This window comes from Cannabis sativa, chromosome 4 (assembly GCF_029168945.1).
Source record: "Cannabis sativa cultivar Pink pepper isolate KNU-18-1 chromosome 4, ASM2916894v1, whole genome shotgun sequence".
NCBI classification, from domain to species: domain Eukaryota; kingdom Viridiplantae; phylum Streptophyta; class Magnoliopsida; order Rosales; family Cannabaceae; genus Cannabis; species Cannabis sativa.
In genome coordinates, this window is record NC_083604.1 from 68538068 (window position 1) to 68565008 (window position 26941).

A 26941-nucleotide genomic window follows, 5' to 3' on the forward strand; every position below is an offset into this window, starting at 1 on the left:
GTTGTTCTATTTCTGTTCTTACTCTATCCTAGAGGTTGTGAAGAACTACTTGACTGAACAAGAGATTGGTCTTCGGGAGAAGACTTGATAAAGCCTTACTTCGGGAGGAAGTAAGCACTTGGTCTTCGGGAGAAGACTTGTTGAAGCCTTACTTCGGGAGGAAGTAAGCACTTGGTCTTCGGGAGAAGACTTGTTGAAGCCTTACTTCGGGAGGAAGTAAGCACTCACACTTCAAAGACGAAGGGAGTTCGGGCTTGAAGGTGTTTCAAGAAGTCAGATTCATAAAGTGGATTACAAAGGATTGCGGCAATACTTTAGAGGGAGTCTAAACTTGTTTAAGTCAATTGTCTTTGTAATTTTGATACTTTATTAATTGATTTCATTCTCTGGGCGTGGCCCCGTGGACTAGGAGTGTTCGGGAGAACACTGATACCACGTATAAATCTCTTGTGTCAAGTTATTTATTTTTCTGCAAATATTTTATATTACGCACATTCTAGTTTCTTTGTAGCGAAATTACTTTATAACTGCAAACGCTTACAGTTTTTATATTTTCGTATATACAACTGACATTTGCAAAAACACGGTTTTTCAAATTAAACTCTGATTTTTCTCTGGATCCCATAATTAATTTAGTAAAATTGTTTAGGGCTAAAGAAATAGATTTTGTTTTCCTTTAAGTTAACAGTTCGGTTGATTTTTCTCTAGATCCCATAATTTTAGTAAATCGGTTAGGGCTAAAGAAATAGATTTTTTTTTATGTTTCGTTAACTTCACGTTAACTTTTCAAAATAATAATAAAAAAAAAGAATCGTTAAAATAATCGTTAAACCAAGGATTGCCGTTAAACCAAGAATTGCCGTTAAATAGGCACTTGTAAAGATCTTACTTTGGGTAGCAAAATAGCCCAAGAAAACAGTCACATGACCTATTTGTTGTATTTAACATGAAATGAATAGGTGTCCAAGTTTTATAGCCCCAACTATTACATTAACTCTCTAAAATCATGAACATTAATTCGCACCTACTTAATTATTATTATTATTATTATTATTATTATTATTATTTGTAGGGTCTTTTTATTTTTACACTTTAAAATAGTTTTTTTTTTTTATATTTTTACGGAATTTTACAAAAAAAAATTTATTGTAACTAACGGAACAATCTAAATCGCAACCATAAATTATATAGCAACCCACATAAAAACCATTGGAGAAACTCAAACCATAAATAAAAAAAAATTGAAAATAGTATATGGACTAATTTTCCTTATTATTATTTTTTTTTTTTTGAAGAATTTTCCTTATTATTATTATTATTATTATTATTAGGCTACTTAGGATTTTTGTCCCCTGAACTTTGACAGGTATCAAATCATGCTCCCTGAACTTTTAAGGTCGTTAAAAAATACCCCAGAACTATTGAAATTGTTTAATTTAAGGACTTTTTTCTAATTTTAGTAAAAAAGTCTAACATGAATATATGAAAGTTCGGGGGGCATAATTTAGTACATGTCAAAGTTCGAGGGATATGATTTGGTAGATATCAAAGTCTGGTAAGCATGGTTTAGTACATAAACAATCACTGAAATAATAAAATTGAATGAAATTAGACAAAAATCCTTAAATCCAACAATTTCAATAGTTCATGGTATTTTTAACAACTAAAATTCAAGGGCATAATTTAGTACATATCAAAGTTAGGATTAACCTTATTATTATTATGACAAATTAATAGCATGTGAGTCCAAAGATCTTAATTGACAATAAACCAACATATATGAAGGAGTCATGTGAGTTTCAACAATGTCATAAATAATACAACACAATAAGGCAAAATTATTATTAGTTTTCAGGTGAAAAAGCAAATGAAGCATATAAGCCAAAAGTTCTTGAAAAAATTTCCAAAGATACCCAACTTTTTAAAATTGTCTATAAACCGTTATATATTCTATTATTCTCTTTTCTTATTCTGAACATGATATGAAATAAGATTGAAAAACAAACAGATCTTATGAGAATAGAATCAATAATATTTTTAGGTGTATTAGAATCTTCTTCCATTAATTCAAACATAGACAAGAGAATAATAATAAACCAACAGCCCAATCGAAAAAGAAGAATAAAGTATACACCTTACTCATGCAACTTGATGAAAAAAAAAAAAAGAAGAAGAAGATGAAACTTAAAAATAATATCTTATAAAAAAAGAAAAGGTAGATGACATACTTATTGATAATAGAGATATCTACCTAATTTTCTAATGGCTTTCTCATCATCCTCACAACCTTAAATTAATATTCCAATAATCAACCTTACATTATAATAACATATCCATTTGAAATTGTGATATCGTATTATTGGATGGTTTTAAAGAGAAGAAGAACACATGTATCTCAGCTTTAATCAAATAATATACTTTAATGGCATAATTTACATTATGTCGTTAAACTATCATAAAAATAATAAACAGTAAAGCAATGAGAGTAGAGAAGCTTATAAGGAAGAAAAAAATATGCTTACTTCTAGTAAATTAAAGCTTTTTTCAAACATTTCTTATGATTTATAGTATACCTAACTTCTTTGCTAGGATTTCCACTATAACTACTTATCATGGAACAAAGTACTTGGATGGATATATTTTGTACCCACTACATTTATGATGATGATGATGTCATCATCATCAGATATATTATTGAGTCGATTTCGCCTTGAGGAGGCAATGACCTACTTTTTCTTACTAATCTTGATGTAACACTATTACTTTATGTGATGTAGTCCTATCATAATCCTCTACCTTTTATTATGATTATTAAAATATATGCATGGTAGGGCTATTTGGGGCTTTGGCCTAATTAAGAATCTACATAGCTAGCTAGCTTGTTTTTGAAAGCTAATCGACATTAATAATAATATTGTCTTGTGTCAAGATGATCAAGATTTGAGTTACATCTAACCTAATTAAGGTTATTAATTAGATTAATTAAAGGAAAGACAAAAGATAAAACGTAATCAAGGGAGCTAATAACTATAGATCAAATAAAACCAGGAGGTAGAGTTATAAACACCTCTTCATGCAAATCTCCATGGAGAAATGTATTGTTGACATCAAGTTGATGTAAACACCAACCCTGAATAGCAGCAAGGGCAAGAATAAGCTTGACAGAGACAAGCTTTGGGACAGGGGCATATGTTTCATTATAGTCAATTCCCTCTTACTAATTGTATCGCTTGGCCCCAAGTCTTGCCTTGAATCTTTCAATAAAACCATCAGTATTGTATTTAATCTTGTAGACTGACTTGCATCCTGTGGCATGTTGGCCAGCTGGTAAACTGACCACAATCCAGGTACCATTATCTTCAAGAGCTACAATTTTTGTATCTATTGCATTATCCCATACTGGTATGCCTCGAGCTTAGTGAAAAAACTCTAGTTCAAAGTGGCTCGAAATAGCTAGCACAGTTGCTCGAAACCTTGGTGACAACCTGCTGTAGTCAATTATTTTAGATAGAGGATGAGAAGTTGATGACTTTGGTACATGAGATTGCACATTATTAGTAGAAAGAAAGCAATGATAATCTTGAAGATAAGATGGTTTGTGTATTTGTCTAGTTGATATAGTAGTAACAATAGGTTCAAGCATGTTAATTATGTCTAGTTTATAATGTGAACAAACAGGACAATTATCAACTTTATTGTCAAAACGATTGTTGCTACAATTAGCTCGAGTATTACTAGCAAATTATTGCCTTGTATGGTCATTAGATTTCTGGTTATTTTTAGTTTGAGGTATGACAATTCTTCTCTGTTTCTCCTTTTGAATTATGTTGGCATAAGCCTTGTTCACATTTGGAAGGGGATCTTGAAGCAAGATCTAAGAACTGACACTTAGGTAAGACTCATTTAGGCCAATGAGAAATTCAAGCACTTTGTCTTCATCTTGATACTCCTGCATAGTTTTCATTGTCTCACAAGTACAAAAAGGTTATGGCCTGTATTTGTGTAGCAGATCCCATAAACCCTTGAGCTTAGTATAGTATGAAGTAACATCACTTGATCCTTGGGTTAGTGTATGCATCGATATTACCCTACTAATCTATATTCTAAGTACGCGGTCATTACAAGAAAGGCGAACAGGACAGACCTCACCCTGGTCCTCAATTTTCTAGACTTTGACATCTCCAGCAACATCTTCAGTATCCTCACTCGGAGGCCTAGCTTGCTCCACCCCATCCATCGTGAATAGTCGAGCAAAATGAGAGTTGGACTCTGAAGCCTTTCTTAGGGTCCGTTTTGTCTTCGCCATCTTTCTACATTTGGACGATTGATTTAGGTCAGAAGTGTGCCTCGCAATGGTAACAACAACGTCTACTATGACTTAATAACTGATCGATGGATTTGGTCGGCCTTCTAGTAGTGTATCAATTGTACCAGGTCGGACCTTGTACGTCCACAAAACAAGGAGATAGCGTCTCCAACCTTTGTTTAACTCCCAGATGAATTGGTTGTAGTAACCTTCTCCACTTATCTGGTCAGGGTACCATGGATGTTGTACCATGGGCTCTGAAGACTTAGAGTGATCACTACTAACTTTGCAGTCATCAAAGCTGGAAGTTGAAGAGCTTTAACTGCATGAAGACGAGTCAGCACCGAGTCGAGGATGAATTTTGTAAAGAAGTTGAAGAAGATCCAAGTCGATATGATGTTCACCTCCCTAGAACTCACCAGGGTTCATCTACAAAAGAAGGGAGACAAAAGGTGAGAGTTGGACGGGGAAGAGAAGGCAAAACATATCGAATATGCCGACCAGGTTAATTTGAAGAAAAAAGAAGAAATTTCACCCCAATAATGAAATCCCTGAACTTGAGGGTTCAAAAAGAATGTTAATATTCAGAAACTTATAAATGGGTAATTTTAAATAATTTCTGGCCAAAATAGCGAGTAATTAGAAGCCTACAGAATCAACACGTATATCAGTCAAAAGTTAAAAGCCCTAATGAGATCTCAAATCAGTCAAGAACAGATTCAAGGACCCAAAATTTACAGCAAAAATTCAAAAAAAAAATGCATGTATTCAAAGGAAATCGCATAAGAAAGAAAATGAGATAACTTACTCATTGTTCGTAGGCTCCTGAGTTTGTTCAGACGACTTTAGCAAATGACTTCCAGCAAGGGGTTCTTTGAAGATTTGAGGGGAAAAAGAGAAATATTTGCTCTGGTTATACAAGAATAAAAATAGCTAAAATAGTTAAAAGAATAATTTAAAATTCAAATTTTAGGTTTTCCTCCCAAAAAGAAACATTAGTACTTATTGATTAATAGAAATGTCACGCGTGCAGTATCATATAGCTGCCATTGCGTGACTCGAGGTATAGCTTTCAAAGCAAGGAATTAATGCATGCTCTAGAGATCAAATGGACCTTCAATCAGTCGTGTTGGATGAAGGGTAAAAGTAGGGCATGCATCACCCATCCGATCAGATCATGATTGATAAGTCAACACGTGCGACCAAAAAGCTCCTACATGAATTTGGGAGACAAATGCTATCTAATTTATAACAAGGTAGTGTGGCATCCACTTGGGTGACACATGACAAATTTCATGACCTGGACGGAAGATTCTACTCTTGAGAACTGTGTAGGGAGATTAGGTACTCGAAGTCTGCAGAAGCTGGAACATTCGAATAAGGTGTGTGAGAACACCAGACCAGCTTCTATCATGTGAGCAGCTCGCATGAGCTGACCAGAGGGTGTGATTTAAATATTTTCAAAAAAGATATCTCACATATCTTCATACTTGCAAGACACGACAATTTCTCTAATTTCATGGGATGGATATGCAATATTAAGGAAGAAAAGGGAAACCTTCCTAGTTTACTATTTTGCTCATTGTAATTATAGAAAATAAATAGTTTCATCATTTTATTGCCTATTAGTTTTGAAAAGCAATTAATGTAATTATTCCCTATAGATATTGAAATCATCTCACTATTTGGGGATACAAAATTCATTCAGTTAAACACGTGAGAGAAATCTAAATTTAAGAGTGTAAGAACTCAAAAATCATGATAAGAGCTTTCGAGAGAGATCAACGCCTTCTTGTTCATCTACTCACAAGTTAATACAACTAAAGAGAATAGGTTGTTACTATCATCAAGGGGTCGAACTTTTATAATTCTAGTATTTTTTTACTTTACATTATTCATATTTGTTACTTTAGTTATTCTTAAATCACTCTGATTTGATTTTTTTTTTTTTGAAAAGACTCTCATTTGATTTATTGTTATTGATTAAAAGCGAAGTGAATACTCTTTATGTTATTTATTTTCATAAAAGATAAGAGAAATATATAATGAATTTAAATATAATATTTAAAAAAATAACAATTTTATTATATAGACACATCTAATATAATCATAGAAAAATTATTAGGAATTCATTTATTTATATGTATACGAGAACTAATAATTCTTGACTTAGACTTATTTTTATATCGATAAATATATGATGGCGTTTGGTAACACTTTTATTTTTAAATGTTTTAATTACAAAAATAAAAGTAAAATTTTTGTTTTTAAAATTTTAATGTTGAAAAATAAAAATGTATTTTATAACTACTTTTTTTTTTTCAATTTTAAAAGCAAAAAATAATTAAAAATATTCTGTAAATTTTATTTTTATTTTCATTTGTTGATTTTATTTAAGTCGGGTCCAAAGTCGGATCCGATATTGGGACAAAGGGTGGTTCCAAGTCCGGGTTCGGAGTCGGGTTCGGTTTCCAAGGTCTAAATTAGAGTCGAAGACTAAAATATTAATTAAAAAAAACTATTTAAAAAAAATATTAAAATTAATTTTTTTAAAAAAAATTAATTCTTAATTAAAAAATTAAAAAGTAAAATTAATTTTATAGAATATAATTTTAAAAAATATTTCACTTTTTTAATTTTAAAAACAAAAAGATTGATTAAAAAAAAATATTAACAAACAGACTTTATATATATACAAAAAAAAATTCCCAATTACTCTGTCTTTTGTTTTACAGTACCGTCCCACAAAATCAAATTTCTCAAAATATATGTGTATATAGCTATTAAACTCCGCAGAGAATATCGGAATATCCAATGATCAAACAAAGCCCAATTCCCATCATAATAATTAAAGCAGACTTTTCAAGTAATCTTTCTATTTTATTGCTTAATTAAGCAGTGATCACCACTCCAAATAATTGACCCACTTCCATTTCAAATTAAATGAAGCCCTCTTTTTGATGGCTTCAAACGCACAACAACAAAAGATATATAATATGACACATATCAACATGCAAGAAAACCAACCATACTCTTTACTTCTTCTTCTTTTTTATTTGATAAAGGTAGCAGTAATATTTAATCAGTACAGAATCAAAATACATACTGAATTAGTACAAAATTAGTAATAATTAATAATGTGGTTCTAGCAACTCCCATATTATGAAAGATAAAGATATAGGGTTTAGTGTGCAAAAAGACAAAAACGAAGGGTTACATCATCAGCATCCACTGTTGGGATAAGACAACTAAGAACCCACTAGCATTTGTCTACGCAAGGCTGTGTCCCCATGTGATTTTGATGCACACTAGGCCCCTCATTTCTCACTACTCTCTTTTTTTTTTCTTTCTATTTTCTCTCTGTGCTTATCATCCGTACGTTTTACAAATATACCTACCTTTCACTACATTCTATGTTTATTTTATTGGCTAAACAGATTTCATGATCACCTGATTTCATTTTGAGCAAATTAAAATATAGTAATAATTAATATATTATTATAATTATAAGAGAAATAAGAAAGAGAGTGAAACTGGGGTCGGGCTTGTTTTGCTGAGAGAACAAAAAAATCAAAGATGAAATTCATTTGTGGGAAAGGAAAAAAAGAATTAAAAAGAAGAAATTAAGAACAATTGGTTGATGGGTTTGATGAAAATAATAAGTTGGTTTAATTAGTTGTACTGCTAAACTATGGGCTTCATATGGTGTATAGTTAAGTTACATATACTAGTCACAACACAACATATTTAATTTAATTATAATTTGGCTAGTAGTGCATATATATTAATATGAATATTACATATTATATGCAGAAGAGACTAGATGGTCAAAAGCTATAATATATAAAAATAGGGGAGCACGAAAATCCTTCTTCCATTAACTACTTCTTTCTTAGTGCTAATTAATCAAATCGAAATATAATAGGCAAGAATGAGTGGGCTTTTGTTTTTGACAATGCAAACAACTAGAGGCAGTAAACGATTCTATACCTAAAAGATAAGGCAAAAATATGAATATCATAATAACTATGTTATTTTATAGCAATAATTTAAAGAGCTTATAATTAAAGAATATAAAACATAAAACAAATTCTATTAATTTCCTTTATATATCGTAGTCAAAGCCTTCTTATTAGTTATGGATATATTTATGTACTCAATCTTGGCAGGGTTTCACATGAAGAAGTGGCATTAATTAAGCAGGGAAAAAAACACTGATAACAATGATAATAAAAAGGAACATATTAATATTGTGACTAGTGTCTAGTATTAGTGATATAATTGTCACGTTGTGTTATATTATATTTTACTAAACTATAGTTATAAGCATTGACTTTTCATTAATTGTATTAGATCTCCCGTATCCAATTAATTACATTAAAACTTCCGTTCGAAAATGACAGTGTTACTATAGTAGACACGTATAAATAATATACGTACATATGTATACAAGCAAATATGATAGTCACATTTCATTACATGATGATGATCACGTGGTAGACCCGAAAAAAATATATAACATATAGTTTTTCTATATTAAGCTTGTGGTCAGAATTTGAAGTATAATATAATTCGGCTATCAGATCATAAATCTCTTTCATATATATACTTACACAGTTACCATCCTTAACAACTCAACACATCTTTAACGAATATTAAAATCTAATTATATATTCCGTTCTAAATAATTCCTTCTATAATATAATTTAAGATTTTTGCAGTTTTTTTTTTTTTTTTTTGAATGGAGATTTTTGCAGTTTTAATTGACAGAGCTTGAAAATAAATATATATACATATGAAAATAAATTTTAATATATATTGTTCAAAAATATATATTTATGTCTCTTTTTATATTAAATATAATTGTTTAATGAAATTATTAGTTTAACATTTTATTTTTTATTTTTATGTTAAAATTAAATTATTTATAATATCTAAACTTATTTACTTAGTTTAATAAAAAAATATGTACAAAATATATAAAAACCAACTTTTATAACACAAATAGTACTTCACACACGGTGTTATAAATTTTTATATATTTTATAATATTTGATTTCTCAAAATACTTTTTGGGCACATCATGTATGCAATTGTGATGTTACTCTAACCATCTTACTCCATTCTCTTTATTTCTTTTCTTTTCTTTTTTTTCAATTCTAATTTTGAACTGAATACACACGTGATTCAATCTTATTTTTACAGTGTAATATGTAAATGTCAACTATGCTGATATATAATTATGTATCGAATATAATGTTTGAAAATATATTACATTTTAAAAAAAAATGTTTTTGACTGAATTAAATTCAGAAACTTATAATCTTAAATAATTATAAAATATATGATTAAAAAATAAAATTAAAACTAAAAATTTGTTCAGAATGTAAAATGAGATATGGTGGTATTACTAATAATTTTTTTTTTTTTTTGAATGGCAATAAGGATAGAGGTAGATTAGTTTGTGCAGTGAAGCGTATTGTTTACTGTAACTACATAAATAATATAATATAAATTGATCAGGAAAAGAGTAGTGGAAACATTATTGTATAGTATTGATGATGTTGGTGTACAATAAGAGCCACCCATAACAAAGGAAGTGACGATCAAAATCAGTTGTTTTATATAATAAATGAAAATGTACCCTCTCTTTCTCTTATGTAACGACAACATTAATAGCATCACGGAAGCAGTACAAGGTAGCAATTCGGGTACAACAAATTAATAGGGAAGGAAAAAAATGAAAGAAAAGAAAAGAAAGTGGGGTTTATTATTGATTGAATGTTTAGATATGTAGCACCGACAACAGTAAAATTAGGACAAAATTGTATAATGGGTCATTGGGTTGGTGTCACATATCAAACCATGGCTACCATCATATTTATATTTTTGTGTGTAGATACTCTTTGTTGGCCATATATGTAATCATAATATCCCACACACCACTTTCTAATGACGTGATCAAATTTTTATTATATTATATACTATATAACTAATAAAATTTGTCTTTCACTATCACTTATTTTTCATTTATGGGGTGTGTTTTGGGCACGGTTTGCAAATCAAAGTGAGAGAATTCAATACACAAGAAATTTTTTTTATATATACTTATATAAAGTTAGGTAAAACATCTACGCCACTTCCTGTTTTTTCTGTTTTATATGATTTTGTTATCCCAGCAAACAATATTGAAATTCTATAAAGAATAAAAAAACAAACAAACAATATTGAAAAGAGTGAGCTGTAGTGCCTCAATGAAAAATTGTTTGATGAATAGGTTGCTTTCGTGTTAGAAAACTAGAGGAGAAACCATAATTTCGATTGCTATACATTGCTTATCTAATATATTTGCTAAACATGGTTAATTACAGTTAACAAAAGGAAAAAATGTTAATTAAAGTAGTTGAAAATTGTTATTTAGGACATTTTGCAATCTTTTTTTTTCTTATTTATTTTATGCAAAAAAAAAAAAACCAAAGTAACAGTGTAGTCAAACTTCAAGCTGCCCTTGGGAGAGGGATGGGCATGGCAGACCATACTATGAAGTGGGTTTCAAGAAAATTTTGCCTTTTTTCCACTTCTCATGTGTAAAAAGGAATAAGCAGTGTGCACTCAAAATGGGTTTAGATTTTTCTTTTTTTTTTTTTAACTAAGAAAAAAAAAACACCAACAACGAAAGATTTCCTTCCAGCTATCATTAGCTAAGGCTGCTTACTAGACCAATTTAAGCTGGAATTGCAAATTGCAATGTTGCTTGAATGAGAAATGGGGCAAGTTGCTTTGAGCATTAATTAGAAGTGTTCCTAAGTTCAGGGATCCATATGGGTCGTTGATACCAAATTTTGGGTCTTCTTTCACAATAATTTAGGTAAAGAAGAAATATCTGTATCTGTACAGATCAATCACGAGGGAGAAAAAAGTGGAAATAAGAAAGAAAAACATTTTGACCTTTCAAACTCCCAATGGTCGTAGAAACTATAAGAATGTTACATTATTATGAACTCCAAAAGCCATCATAGAAAACAAAAATCCACAACCAAATATCGAAACTCTACCAATCAATTCAAAGACACAAACATTTTCTTTCCAGAAGCTACGAAATATACAAGCCAAATTTTTAGGCATAATATTCCTTATTCTCTGATTATAATATCCAAAACACATTAATTATATCTTTACTGTGCTCAGTTTGGAACCAGTTTAATGAATTTATTTGGTGAATTTGATATTTTTACTGTGACGAAATGAGCTAAATTACATAATTTTTTTTTAATTTTCTTTTTTGTTTTATCAAAGGGTCACTTTCAGAATTTTATTTTACCAAAATCCCAAACGAGATTTTTCTTAAAGAGAGAGACGGAAAGAAATAAAAACTGAGCTGTCCATCAGGAGATAAGATACAATATCATTGAAATAATCAGATTTAAAATTCAAAAAATAAATGATAACTTCAACCAAAGAAAAAATTTGGTAATCATAAATTATCATTTACAAAACACATGCATTTTTTTTATGATATACGAAGTAAAATTAAATTAAATTTAACATATATATATTATATATAATAATTTTGTAACATTAAACTGTACACCAGAAGAGGGTAGTATTAGCTAATAGAGAGGCACCGGAAAGCGTGGTGGCTTAGGAGGCTTGGGCAAATCAACGACAATCTTTTCATGTCGTATTGGCTCACAAGGACAGGGCATTGCTATAAACTTCGGTACAGTATCTCCAGGCATCAAAACTGGCAAGCTCTGCCATTGGTTTCCCTTCAAATCCTTCAACATATCAAAAATTGCATTTCAGTACTTAAGTAGATCCCAAAAAGAAAAAAGGAAAATTGCGAAGAGAGCCCGAAAACTTTTGTTAATTACATAAATAACCCAAAAATAAAGAAAAATTACCGAATTAGAAGCGTTGGGTTTGATTGGGCCGTTTTCGAGATCGGCAGAATCAGAGGCGTCGGAAGCGAAAGATCTACGGAGGGATCTGAGCTTGTCCCAGTGGTAGCAACAAGAGAAGATACCGCTTAAGCTGAAGATGATGATTAAGAGTAAGGCGGTGCCGAGAGGGAAGCCCAGGGACGGCCGTGATGCGTCCACGTGTGGCGGAGAGAAATCTTGGTTCTCCATTGCTTCTTAAAATAGGAGTAAGAGTACTAGTAATAATACTAGAAGTTTCTTCTCTCATGTGTTTGGGGAGAGAGAAAATGGAGGGAAAGAACTCTCCTGTATTCTTCTGAGAGGGTTTGTTTTTGAGTTTTGGAGAAAGCTTTGATAGGAGTTGAGAGGGAGTTGGGTTGCAATTTATAAAGAGTGAGGAGTAAATTATTAATTTTTTAAAAATAAAATTAGTAAAAAGGACTTTAGTTTCGGACAGGTGTGTACGTGGAAAGGTACACCTAATGTCCGGGCCATGGTACGGATCAGGGTGGGACCTACTTGCTTTAAGAGTGTATTTGCGCTTCAAGAAAAGACTACATTTATGTAAAGAAGAGTGTTATATTATACATCTCCACTACAAACCACCATTTTAACTCACACTCATAAAAAATAGTGTAATTTGATGTATAGTGACAAGTCTTTAAATTTGATTTTTTTTTTAACAAAAAAGATTATATAAAAGAGTAAATTTAGTACTAAAGTGATACTATATTGAGCTTAGATTAAAATTTATATATTTTTAAATATATACTAGTTAAACAATACGTCCTTGAACTACTAAAAAAAATTATAAAATATAATAATTTTATATTAAATATTTTATAAATAAGGAAATGAGTTTTGTCAAAAAAAAAAATAAATAAATAATAAGGAAATGAGTTTTTTTTTTTTTTTTTGAGTTTTAACCCAAAAAAAAAAATAACAATATTACAAAAATATTTCTAGCTGGCCAAATAAATAAATATACAGCCTAAATAAAAAAAATTACACAAATACCACTTACGCACACCTTCAACCTAGGATCCATGCTTCCTGGGTAACTATCGCGCAACCATCGCGTAACCACGCAGCAACCCAACGCAACCGAAACAAAAATTCAACCAGAAAGAGAACCACCATTAATTATGACGACTTCACCTGAGAAGACGATCAGAATCAATCAAAACAAGAGTTATTTCAAATTCATAAAAAAAAGTATAGAAAAACTACTATGAAAGTAAAATTCAATCGAAAATTCAGCTTAATTTGCATAAAATTAATGCTCTGATTTTAATTTTTAGATCCATGAAAGGCAAATCTCAAAAATTTGAACTGAAATTCCCAAACAGTCTAACTCAAGTATAATCCAAAAAAAATTACATCAATACTATAGTAAAATATTTAGCCTGGTGTATTTTTATTGTTTTCCAAATTTCTAATGATGAATTTGTTCATATTAAATCATAGTAGATAGAGTTACGTACGTGGAAACACTGTTCTGATTTTTAATGTTTCACAGCAGCTGTATAAACATTTTGCTAACAGTTATTTCGTATGGTTGAAACCTTCGTCTGATGCAACATTTGGCCAACCACCCAGAAACTTTCGTCTGATTGAAATCTTCGTATGATGCAACCTTCGACCAACCGCCCAGCAACTACCTTGCAATCATCGTCTGATGCAACTACCGCGCAACCGCGCAGCAACCACCCTGCAACCATCGTCTGATTGCGTAAGTGATAGTGTAAGTGGTATTTTGGTAATTAAAATCACATAAAACATATAATGTTGTCCTTACTTTATGGAGATATTTTTATAAATAAAGTGTCAATTTATATTTTTTATGTAATAATTCTTTTTGGTTATACATTTGAAATTGTATCCGTTTGTTTGATAAGAGAAGTTAGAGGAAATAATAGATTTTTTTAATTTTATTATTATTTATCTTTAAAGCAAACGATGGATTAAAAGTTAAAACTATCAGGGCCCATTTGGTACGCAGGATTGGACTGGATTGGACTGAAAAGGATTGGACTGGACTGGACAAGATTGGATTATGCTGAAAGTAATCCTGTGTTTGGTTTAAGAATGGACTGGACTATTTTATTTATTTCCTTTTAGAAAAAAAAATAAATTAAATAAAAATATATAATAATAAATTAAAATTAAAATATATAATAATAAATAAATATAAATAAATAATTTGTAGCAAAAAAATAATATATCATATATAATTAAGAATATATCATAAATATATAATAAAATATTTTGTCATATTTTTTATTTAATAAATAATTAAAATAGTAAAATAAAAATACTTGAATAATATTTAATTGTTTATCTTAAACACTAATTTAATCACTAATTTAATATAAATATTAATTTTTTAAAATATTTATATAAATTTTTTAGTTATTTAAAAATAATATATAATTTTATTGTCATATTTTTTTTCTTAGAATCAATTTAAGTAACTATTATTTAATTAATAATATTCTAAATTTTAAAAACTTATGTATAATAATTCAAAATTATACATTTTTACTAATTTTAATGAATAAGTTTTTGATAAAAAAAAATGTATAAATAAATGTGCGATAATTATTTCCTTTAAATTCTTATTAAATTTAAAATATATTAATAAAATTTTAATTAAAAAAACGATAAAAAAAAAATCTCACCTGCATGGGATTATTTATCCCACCCTGCTGGATGGGATAAATAATCCCAGACAGATGAGGTTAACTGGATTAATTATCCAGACTTCTAATATGCCCAAACACTGGATTGGACAAATTAACCTGTCTAATCCAATCCAGTCCTGCGTACTAAACGGGCCCTCAATTCAATTGGGTTGATTAATTCTCAGGTTTCTTGACTCACAAAAAAAAAACTATACCCTTCCACAATACACGGCAGTGAGCGAGAAAGAAACATAATAATTTGGGTTTTTTTTAATATTATCCCTAAAAATTATTTTATTTATAAAAATATCTTTAAGAAAATTATTTGCGCAAATATCGTTGTGCCACGTCAGCATACATATCGAATTCCAAAAAATTACCGAAAATGGAAAAAAATAGAAAATCTCGTTTCCAAAAATTTTCGCTTTTTGGGTTTTGAAAAAAGTAACCTTTTAGTTACTTTTGATGTGAATAAGATATCAATTGGTTACTTTTCTATTAACAAATTTATTTTAGAATTTTATACATATATAAATTATAAAATAATCATTTTAAAATGTGAGAAATATATGTTTTTCTGTCTCCAAAAAATGATGATTAATATTAAAAGAAACTTTTTTGTTTCTTTTTTATATTTTCAACCTATATTATGTTATTTTATTGTTTAAGATACTTTGAGGTTATTTTTTTTTTAATGTAAATCATATGATGTTTTAGATAACCAACAACAACAATTTCCTAAACAATTTGATATTTACATGTTCAGATGTAATTAATTCTAAAAAATATAGAGTAACTTGTGATGGTGGTTGTTGTATTGAATTTTAAGTACTATGTGATTGCCATATATTTATTTTAGAAACATATCAAAATTGTTACAAAATAAGCTAATTTGTATAAGCTTATTACTTAGTAACTTATAAAATTGGTTGATATATTAAAGTTCGTTGAAGTTGAAAGTTTAATTATTTTTCTTAGCTGGATATATAGAAAAGAAACTTAAAAGTTACTTTTTCGGGTCATTTGTTTTTGTAGCGGAAAAAAAATATATGCTTTCCACATATCAAAATGATCATCATAAAAAATAGATTATAATTGTACAATTTTTGAGTCAAAATAATAAATGGTTTAGCTGAAAAAACTTTTTAAAATTTTGGAAAAGAAAATATATATTTATTTATATATATATATACTAGGTTGATGTTACGTGCAATGCACGTATAATTAGTTTTTTTTTTAATTAAATTTAATTAGGTTGATTTATTTAATTTTTTTAATTAAATAATATATTTTTTTTAATTTTTAAAATGAGATTTGAGATTTTCATTTTTGAATTTTTTTTTTAACTATTGCAACAACATTAGTAGATATATGCCTCTTATCAATTAGATTGTTGATGGTTAACAATTTCTCTACAATTTTTTGGAGAAACAAGTAATATTTCTACAAAATTAATTTATAATATTATTTTTAATTTCTTTTTTAAAAATCTAGATATTATTGTTAACTGTGAAAATACAAAATATATAGATATAATATTTCTGGAAAATTAATTTATAATATTTTATTTTACAAAATCTTAATATATTATTGTTATAAGATGTGAAAATACAAAGATAGAAGGGGCATGGACATGGTTACATATCAAATGAAAAATTATGCACAGATAATTTCAGGAATGTGAGAGAAGAGTTTGCAACATCACATACAATCCTGCATATAGATTAGACCTTTGGATATATTAGATCACATTCAACAAAATAATGGATATAAAATTTCTGAGAAATAAAGAGCAAAAGTTGAGAAAAGAATAAGTGAATGAAAAAATATCATAAATAATATTCACTGATTATAAATTAATAAATAAATTATTTTTTAAAAAAAATTATTTTAAATATAAATTAGTTTTTAAAAAATATATAATAAATCTAAGTATCTTAAAAAAATCAAAATATTTAATCAACTGGACTGTTGCCATAACAAATGCAACAAACATGTACTCAAAAATTTAACCTCAAAAAAAAAAATGATTTATATTTTACCTCGTCAGCAAAATTTTAGAACTACCAATTATTTTAGAATCTCCAAGTTCCATCATATATGACCAAAGAGCATGTTCAATGTCATTGTGTACCAAATCACTCTCTGTAGACTCCCGAAAGAGATTTGTAAATTGATTTGTTCGACGCACTAACTCTGTGCATTACACCCATATGTCACCTGCATACCATCATCAACATAATGAGTTTAAGTAGCTAGGAACTGAATAAAGTAAACCAGAAAATATGAACCAAAAAATAATAAAATTTGAATATATAAATTTTTAAGTATTGTGTTTAATATATATCAGTTTACACGATGAGATCTAGAAGGATTTCAATGCATGGTGGAGTTGGTTTCGAAAAGAGAATTTGGACTGGTGGTTAGAACTTTTCTTGGAGGAATTTTAGGGGTCTTCGTTTATTTTAATTTTATTAAATATTTTTATTTGTTATTTTGTTGGTAGATAACGTGAGGTTAATTTTAGGGGTAAATAAATAAAAAAAAAATTATTAATATTCTCCCAAGATAGGTTTGTTAGAGAGATATGGGGCTAGGATGATTTTTTTAATTTAAAAAGAGATTATTAATATTTAAAAGATTGTTTAATTTTTGGGTTTAATTATTGGGTTTATTTGTTAACGGGAGATCAAACCTAATCGTTAAATTTAACAAAATATTCTTAAGTATATTCTGTTAAACCAAGAAATGCCGTTAGATAGACACTTTTAATATATAAAGATATGTGTGTGTGTGCGTTTTACCTCTATTTACACAAAAAAAAAGGTTTTAGCTACTAGCTAGGAGAGAGAAAAAAGAGTAGAAGAAAAAATATAAAAGAAAAGCTCAGGCATAATAGAAGAAAAAAATATTTTTTAATTTCTTTATACATTTTAAAAATAATACAAAGATATAACGGTATTTGAAGCAATAAAATGGACAGAGTCAAATTCATTAATACTTTGAAAATGATGTTGGTATGTGCAATTAATTATGTATTTTTTAGGAAAATTTGTACTACACCATTTCTTTTTTTTTTTTTTTTAATAATAAAAAATGAACAAAACTTCCATTAAAAATTAATAAGAGTAAAATACATTAAGAAAAAATATGGAGAATTATTTAAAATAGTTTATCATCCACCTTGAATGCATGTACTACTAATTTATGATTATGAACATAAATTACCTTGAATGTATGTACTACTAATTTATGATTATGAACATAAGTTAAGAACGCTTCAGGAAAATTGAAAAATAAACTAGTACTACCTTATAAAAAAATCCTAATTCTATACAAATAAATGATCTCATGGAGAACATAAAAAAAAATCTATTTAATTTATACTATACCATTTTAAATGTTATTTTTGTATATATTTTATGGGTCTTGGAGTTCTTTAGTCTAAAATTTTTTAATATTACACTACACATGTGCAAAAAAAAAATATTTAAGTTCCATTTTCACACATTTACATATATTTTTAACTAAGTACAATATACATTATTATAAAAAGAAAAAAATTAAAAAATTGTACTAGATATCCAAACAAATAGTCTATATTTGTACTACTATTCCGGAAGCTAGTACTGCTCGACCTTTCCGTTTTGAGGCTTGGTGGACAAGGGACCCACGTAGCGCGCTGGTTGTGGACAATGCTTGGACTTCAGTTACTCATGACTGGGCCCTGGTTAGATTTTCCAAGATAGTGGGTGCTACCCGTCTTAGTCTTAGTAGATGGAATAAACTGCAATTTGGTAAATTGGACATGTGTATCTCTCAACTGGAAAGCCAACTCAAGAATATTCAAAGTATGCCTGCTGTTCTAGGAGTTGGGCCCAGGAGGTTGAGGTCAGGAAGGCTCTCAATGGGTCTTTAAGGCAGAAGACTCTTTATTGGCAACAACGATCAAGAATCTCTTGGATTAAGGAGGGGGATAAATGTTCAAAATTGTTTTTCATTGCGGTCACAATCCGCAATAGGAGAAATATGGTGGAGAGTATCCTGAGTAAAAATGGTCGTTGGTTGACTAACAGATCGGAGATGGGTAATGAATTCTTGAAATTCATGGGTAACATCTTTGGTAACCCGATCCAGGGTCCTTTAGAGTGTCTGGATCACCTAATTATGGATCATCTCTCTCCAAGGGAGCGAACTGACCTTGTTTTGGTTCCGGAGCATGAGGAAATTAGACAGACTCTCTTCTCCATGGGTAGTATGAAGGCCCCGGGTCCTGATGGCATGTCTGTCTTCTTCTTTAAACATTATTGGAGCTCTGTTGGAGGTGACTTTTGTGAAGCGGTTGAAGACTTTTTTAATTCTGGGACAATGCATAAGGGGATCAATGCGACAAATGTCATCCTTATCCCCAAGGTGGCTAATTAATAGAGTTACGCAGTTTAGACCTATTGCTCTTTGCAATGTGGTCTATAAGGTTATCTCTAAAATCATCGCCAATAGAATTAGACCAGTGCTCTCCAGACTGATTTGCCCTACCCAAGCAGCTTTTGTTCCGGGTCGTAGTATCCATGACAATAATGTGCTGGTTCAAGAAATCATCCATTCCTTTAAGCTCAAAAAAGGGATGGAGGGTTTATTTGCTATCAAAATTGATCTCGTCAAGGCCTATGATAAACTAAGCTGGCAATTTATTGATCACGTTCTCCGAAGTTTTAAGGCCCCTGATAAGTTTCGCAATTGGGTTTACCACTGTATCTCCACTTCGACGTTTAATTTGTATCTCAATGGGGAAAAGGTGAGCAGGATAATCCCGGAGGGTGGGCTAAGGCAAGGGGATCCTCTATCCCCGTATCTCTTTATTTGGGCAGCGGATATCTTGTCTCGAATTCTTGAGAAGGCATTGGACTCTGGCACTATTGGAGGGATCAAATTAAGCAGAAATGGCCCTAAACTCACACATCTTTTCTTTGCTGATGATCTTATCCTTGTAGGAAAGGTGACGATTGCTGAGGCCAAAGGAGTTTGGCAATGCATTGAACAGTTTTGTGATTGGTCGGGCAAAGTGTCAACAAACTAAAAACATCTATCTTTTTCAGTAACAATACCACGGAGGGCATGAAAAGAGGCATTATGCAAAATCTTGGACTCAATCTGGCCTCTTCCAACATTAACAACCTGGGCCTACCACTATTTCGATCCAAGAATAAGGATGCAGACTTTAACTTCATTCTTGATAACCTGGTCGCAAAGCTTCATGGGTGGAAGCTAAAATCTCTCTCAAAAGCGGGGCGGGCTACTTTAATCAAGTCTGTTGGGCTAGCTATGCCTATTTACACTATGCAAACGACCAAACTTTCAAAAAAAATTGGCATCCGAAATTGATGGGATGATCAGAGACTTCTGGTGGGGTTGTGAACAAGGGAATCGAGGCTTATGCTTAAAGGCTTGGGACCGCTTATGCCTCCCAAAATCTAGAGGTGGGCTTGGTTTTCGAAAGACTCTTGAAATGAATCAAGCGTTATTGGCCAAGTGGGGTTGGGCTCTCCTCAATGATGAGCAATCCTTATGTTGTAAAGTTCTTAAAGCTAAGTACTTAAGAGGAAAGCCGTTCTTGGAGTGCTCTTTTAAAAGTTCAGACTCTTGGTTTTGGAAGAATGTGGCGGAGTCCAAAGATATCCTGAAGAAAGGTGTGTGTAAAAAGATTTCTGATGGGAAAGAGACTAATATCTGGACTGACCCGCGGCAAGGGGTTCTACCCAAAGGCCAATAGCCACAACTAAGGAGGGGTGACTAAAGTAGCTGATCTTATTCATGATAACGGAGATTGGAACATCCCGCTTCTCCGAACCCTCTTTGATTCAGAAACTATTGCCAACATCATTAAAGGGGGGAGACCGAGTGGCATCGGGAAAGACAAGTGGATTTGGACAAAAGAGGCTAATGGTCACTTTACTACGAAGTCCGCCTACTTGCTTCAAGCTTTAGAGAGAGATCCTGATTGTGTTGTTGCCCCTGCTAGATGGAACAAACTCTGGAACTCAAAAATTTTGGAGAGGCATAAAGTTCTTTGGTGGAGCATTCTCTCGGGTGCCCTGCCGACTCGTGTTATTCTCTCTCGGAGAATGAGCATTGAAGACACAACTTGCCCTCTGTGTGGGGCGGATGAAGAAACGATGGAACACCTTCTCCTATATTACAGCTTCGCGTACCATCTTTAGAGATCTTCCCCTTGGGCAGTTTATCCGGTGCTTGAGTCTGGTGCCCGAGTCTGGGATTGGGTTACATTTATCTGGAACTTAAAGTCTAGAGGAGTGGATACTGACAGATTGTTCTTGTATGCTTCGATAATTGTGGATACAATCTGGAAGACCTGCAATGAAAGGTACATAATAACTCCTCGAGTAACATTAATCATGCTATTGATTCTATCTCCTTTTGTTACACAGATTATGTGTCTTGTTTGTTTGAACCGGCGGTGGCTTTGGTGTCTCCTGGTTGGTCCCCTCCTCCGGTAGACTAGATCAAAATCAATTGCGATGTTAAGGTCGGTTGCAACTCTATGTGTGTGGCGGCTTTGGCAAGGGATCATTCAGGGACAGTTTTGTGGGTTGCTGCCAAGCTTCTTGACTTTGTGGACCCTTTGATTGGTGAAACGGAGGCATGTCGGTTGGCTTTAGAATCGGCGGTCGGGAAAAGACATCTTTTTGTTCTGATTGAGAGTGATTCGCAAAAGGTTATCAACGCACTTACCGAGAAAGATTCTTTTTGGTGTTTAGATAATTATATTTCCATTTGTAATCATCTCTCTAAACAATTCCTATGTTGTAATTTTTCTTTATTTCTAGATGTTGTAATTTTGCGGCTCATAATGTAGCCAAATGAGCCTTTGCTCGGAACATTTCGGGTATGGTGGAGATTTCCTCCATCCTTGACTATCTGTTTTGTAATGACCGCGAGGTCTAACTCATTTATTTAGATATATTGCGACGTTTCTTTCAAAAAAAAAAAAAAAAAAAGTACCTAAATCATTCCATTATAACCACTTGAGGTTAGCGCTATAAAAAGATATGTGTATATTGGAGATCCTTAGTTCCAATCTTAATTTATGTATTATAATATATAAATACTTAAATAAAAAAAAAATTCATTATTATTATTTTAGAGGGTAAATACCATTTTGGACCATCCGTTTTACAAAAGTTACCAATTGGACCCTGTGTTTTGTTAAATGACAAAATGGACCCTGTATTTTCTAAAATAGTACAAATAGGACCCTGAATTGATTTTTTTGTCAAAATAAAGTTTAATTATAATCCGATCTAAAAGTGCTATGACAAAACTGTTTACATTTTTTGTATCTGTTCGTATTAAGTATTGTCTTCAAGTTGGTTGTATTAAAAAAAAAAGTTGTCAAAAATTAAGCTCAGGGTCTTATTTTTACTATTTTAGAAAATACAGGGTCCATTTTGTCATTTAACAAAACACAGGGTCTAATCTGTAACTTTTGCAAAATACAGGGTCCAAAATGGTATTTACCCTTATTTTAGAAAATAATAAATAAAATATTAAAATAATATATATTATAGTAAATATGCTAATAATTATTTATTATATATTTTGTTAATATTTTTTTCTTTCATTCAACTAACAAAATAAATTCTAAGTATACACATTACTCAATCTCTATTCATGTCTTTTCACAAATCATATATACAATTAAATTTGATAAAATAAGTAAATGGGGAAGTAGAAAGAACTCTTATAGGGGAAGATAAAAAAGATAAAGAAAATGGGCATTAGCTGTCAGTTTTTTCCAAGAAACAAATTAAATCTAAAAGTTGTATGATTGGTGCTAAAAAGTGAGATGTATGTGTGTACGTATATAATGGTTTTATTGAATCATGAGGTTTATTGATATTTTAAAAATAAAAACATGTACTTGTTCGGAAGGCCCCACTGAATGGGATTTTTATTTTGTTTTCCTGTCTTGTACTCTTTTTTATTTTGCTGAAACCGGAGGGAGTGTTTTCACTTTTCTTTTTTCTCTCTTTATTTCGACTTTTTTACTTATTAAAAAACTAATATTGGACGGCTACAAAGAAAAGAGTAGTTTTTGTTTTGAGCTTTTTTTATTTATTTTTTATTTCTTATTTCTCATTTCTTAGCAAGAGTTTCTTATTGTAGTGAGTTTTCTATTTGCTAGTTTAAGACTGTATTTTTTATTTTTTTTGAATGAGAATGGATAATTTATTAGCAAACCAAATCCGCAATTATAAGAGATTTGAGAGTACTGGGAAGAGTACTCTCCGAAAAACTACGATCAGACCAATAACAAGAGCCGCGAGCCAAATAGTGGGCGGCCTTGTTAGCAGATCGCTTAACATGACAAATAGAAAAATTAGACAAAAAAGATAGAATAACTTTGTAGTCTTGTATTATTAAATGATTTATTTTGAAAAAAAAAAGTCATAAAAAACAATGTCGAAGCTCCCCCATGCCGACTGATAATTTAGTCTTGTAATATTGTGTTAAACTATAAAATTAAGACATGAGTGTGAAATTTGTTAGAGAGATGAATAGATTACTCCCTTCATTGTCAATTAGTTTTGAGATGGAATCGTATGCACCTTATCCAATCCCAAAAAAAAACTGATCGAAGTAGAATCCAAAAATAACTGATCCAAGAGCCAAAGTCAAGAAAGTCACTTGTAATTCGGGGATAGTGAGCCAAAAAAAAAAGCCACAAAAAATTCAAAAATGATGATCCAAAAAGTAGAGCAAAAGAGCCACTTGTGACCGGGGATAGTGAGCCAAAAAAAAATGTGCTTATGATCGAGTTATCCAAGATGGTGAGCAAATAAAATAGCTACCATCTTGAGGGGGGTGTTAGAGAGTTTCACATTGCTGATATGTGAAAAGATAATAAAATATATAAGATGAATAAGCTACTCCTCCCACTGTCAATTGGTTTTGAGATTATTCCCCATGCACTTTATATCATTCACACTTATCTCTACTTTCTCAACCATACACTTCTACGTCCTAACAAACTTTGAAGAGTTCAAAGAGTCCATTGCTAAAGGTGAGTTAAAATCGTAAGAAAATTATCATGGAGGAAATTTCTAGTCATATTTTTTAAAATGACACGAGTTAAATGAGTACATTAATTTACTTACTCTGTATATTAGTTTAATCATTATATGTCTATACACAAGTTTCGTTGGCTATTCTTTGATTAACTGAGGATGTGACCAACTCTTGAATTAATATTCCTAAGATGAGGGTGATGTTTTACCCGTCTCGGGTGCACTTTAAAGTGATTGTAGGTGCTATCTCCATTTTATCCTTGGTATTAACTTTAAAGGTCTTCATTGTCCTTTCTACACAACGGAAGAGACCTTCTTTGTCCCCTTGGCTATCTCGACAGTGAAAGAAGTCTTCTACTTTTCCTTGATGCTAGCACAATAGAGGAGGTCTTCCTCATCCCCTCGGCTATCACAGCAGAGGAGGTCTTCGTGGCGAACTTTAATGTTGTGTTGTAACATTCACATGCTACTCTTTGGTTGCCAAAGAGACGATCTATATAAATTGATGTTGAGAACTTAATAAACAAGTGGTAGATAGTTGAGATGGCTCAAAGGTCGTTAGGTGTTGACCTTCCAATGAGACTTGGTGTCGATTACTATGAAAGTATTCATAGTGATGTTTCCTACGAGGTAATTTTGACTGTGAGTGGTAGTCTGATTTTACCACAGTGAGCGTTGTTGGCTCACCTGAAGCGATACATGAACTACTTGCATGGCTCCAGATCTCTTAGGGAGTGACCCACTCTGTTTAAGGCAGGTTTTGATTAGAATAGTTGGTGATGCTTGATCATTAACCATCACCTTTATTGCTATTATGTTTGAAATTTTGTTGATATTATTTGAGCTCAACTGCTCTTGCCCCCCATCGTTGATCTCTTAGTAACTGCGGTAAAAAACTGTAAAGTCTTGTATGTTGAAGCTATATGCTGTGAGTGAGATAGACCACTGTCAAAGTGTAGTGCGGAAAAATCTGCTAGAACTTATGTATAGAGGAGAAATCACAGGTTGTTGAAGAACTTAGATTGATGATTTCAACTTATATAACCTTTTTAAAGGTTTAAGAAAAAACATTTTTTTTTAAAAACTGAGTTTCAAAAAACTATAAAATAAAAAACAAGAAACATCAAAATGTAGTTTTTAATTTTTAAAAATATTTTTTTTGTCTAACATATTATATTTTATATTTTTGCTCACATACCCGAACCCAAACCCTAGACCCTGGACCCATACCCGAACCCCAGACCCAGACCAGGACCCCGAATCCAACCTAACCCGGACCTAGATCCAAACCCCAAATCTCAAACCCGAACCCGAACCCCGACTCCAACCTCGACCCTGACCCCAACCCAGAATCGAACCCCGAACCCCACACACAGAAATAGACTTAGACCCTGACCTGGACCAGGACCCCAGACCCCGGACCGAGACCCAAATCTTGGACCCCGGACCCTAAATCCTGAACTGAACCTCAGACCCCGACCTCGACCTAGACTCGGACCTAGACCTCAAACCCAAGCTCGGACCCCGACCCAGACCCCGAACTTGGACCCTAAACCCTGAAATCTGACCCCAGACCCCGACCCGAACCCCAACCCCAATCTCGAACCCAAACTCAGACCAGGACCCAGACCCCGAACCTGTACCGAACTCAGGACCCTGGACCCTAGACTAGAACCCAAACCCGAACCCCATACCTCGACCCTAACCCCGATCCTGACCAAGACTCAGACTTAGACCCCAAACCCAAACCCGAACCCAAACCCAGACCCAGACCCGGACCTGGACCCGGACCCAAACTCAGACCTGGATCCTAGACCCTGACCCAAACCCCGACTCAAACCCCGAACCCCGAACCCAAACCTGGACCCTCACCCAGATCCTAATCCGAACTTGGACCTAGGACCCAGACCCATACCCAGACCTGGACCCTAAATCCCAGACCCAGACCTTGACCACAAACCCTGAACCCCGAACCCAAACCTCGATCTCGACCTTAGACCCCAGAAGCTGAACCCCATTCCCCAGACCTCAACTTGGACCCCAAATCTAGACCCAGGCCCCAACCTCGAACACTGACACGGATCCCGAACCCCAGACCCGAACCCAGGACCCCAAACCCCAGACCAACACCTGGACCCCAAACTTGGACCTCGACCCAAACCCCGGCTTGACCCAGACTAGGACCCGTACCCCGAACCCCAAAACTAGACCTAAACCCCAACTCAGGTCCGAGTCCTAGTTCGGGTCTGGGTCCAGGTCTGTGTTTGGGGTCAGGGATTGGGTCTGGTGTCCGGATCTAGTTCCAAGTTCGAGTTTAGGTCCGGGTTTGGGCTTGGGTCTAGGTTCGAGTTTGAGACCGGAGTTCGATGGGTTCATGTCATGGTATGGTGTAGAATTTTAATATTTTTTTGTAAAAAAAGAATTAAAAATAGTTTCAAAAAACATGAAACAAACACCATTACATTTTTAAAATGATAAAAAAAAAAACCGTTTTCTGTTCTCAGTTTTAAAAACATAAGAAAACTAAAAAACTGAAAACACATTTAAACAACCTCTTATTTTTCAATAAATTTTTATACTTTCTTATATACTTGTAATTGGCTTCAGTCTAGAGTTAAAAACACTCGTTTCTTCTATAGATTTGCTTCTAATAGGAGAAGTACCAATCGAATCAACCACATGTTTTTTGACAATGGAACAAAAGTGGACAATGGATGACATCATTTCTAAAATTGAAAGGTATTTTACTGATCTCTGTTGGAATTATTTTACCAGGATCTTAGATCTACTCACAAGTGTGTTGATTAACAACCTAAATATGAACTTCTAAAACGAATATAAATAAACACATATAAAGTATGAGAAACCTTACACTGGGTGCATCGGAATAATATGTCTCCTTCCACTCAGATCTCTATCCCTTGATTCCTTTCTGTTGCAGAG

General features: G+C 32.1%; 2 protein-coding genes across 2 annotated transcripts; one reads left to right on the forward strand and one right to left on the reverse strand.

Annotated features, from left to right (window-relative positions):
• Positions 1–11693: 11693 nt before the first annotated feature.
• On the reverse strand, positions 11694–12596 carry LOC115712033 (uncharacterized protein At5g65660). The gene is made up of 2 exons (XM_030640239.2): positions 12211–12596; positions 11694–12084 (listed from the first exon to the last, which is right to left on the reverse strand). The coding sequence occupies exons 1-2, from the start codon at positions 12436–12438 to the stop codon at positions 11917–11919; spliced, it is 396 nt and encodes a 131-aa protein (XP_030496099.1). The 5' UTR covers positions 12439–12596; the 3' UTR covers positions 11694–11916.
• A 7702-nt stretch (positions 12597–20298) lies between these two features.
• LOC133037103 (uncharacterized mitochondrial protein AtMg00310-like) lies at positions 20299–20682 on the forward strand. Its single transcript, XM_061113923.1, has one exon. The coding sequence runs from the start codon at positions 20299–20301 to the stop codon at positions 20680–20682; it is 384 nt and encodes a 127-aa protein (XP_060969906.1).
• Positions 20683–26941: the final 6259 nt, after the last annotated feature.

What these genes read in the sequence shown, in the direction of transcription:
- LOC115712033 (XM_030640239.2), bottom strand. Translation starts at nt 12,438, where the DNA reads ATGGAGAACCAAGATTTCTCTCCGCCACACGTGGACGCATCACGGCCG. An exon ending in AACCCAACGCTTCTAATTCG is followed by an intron (nt 12,085 to 12,210) that starts GTAATTTTTCTT and finishes GATATGTTGAAG; the next exon opens with GATTTGAAGGGAAACCAATG.
- LOC133037103 (XM_061113923.1), top strand. Translation starts at nt 20,299, where the DNA reads ATGATCAGAGACTTCTGGTGGGGTTGTGAACAAGGGAATCGAGGCTTA.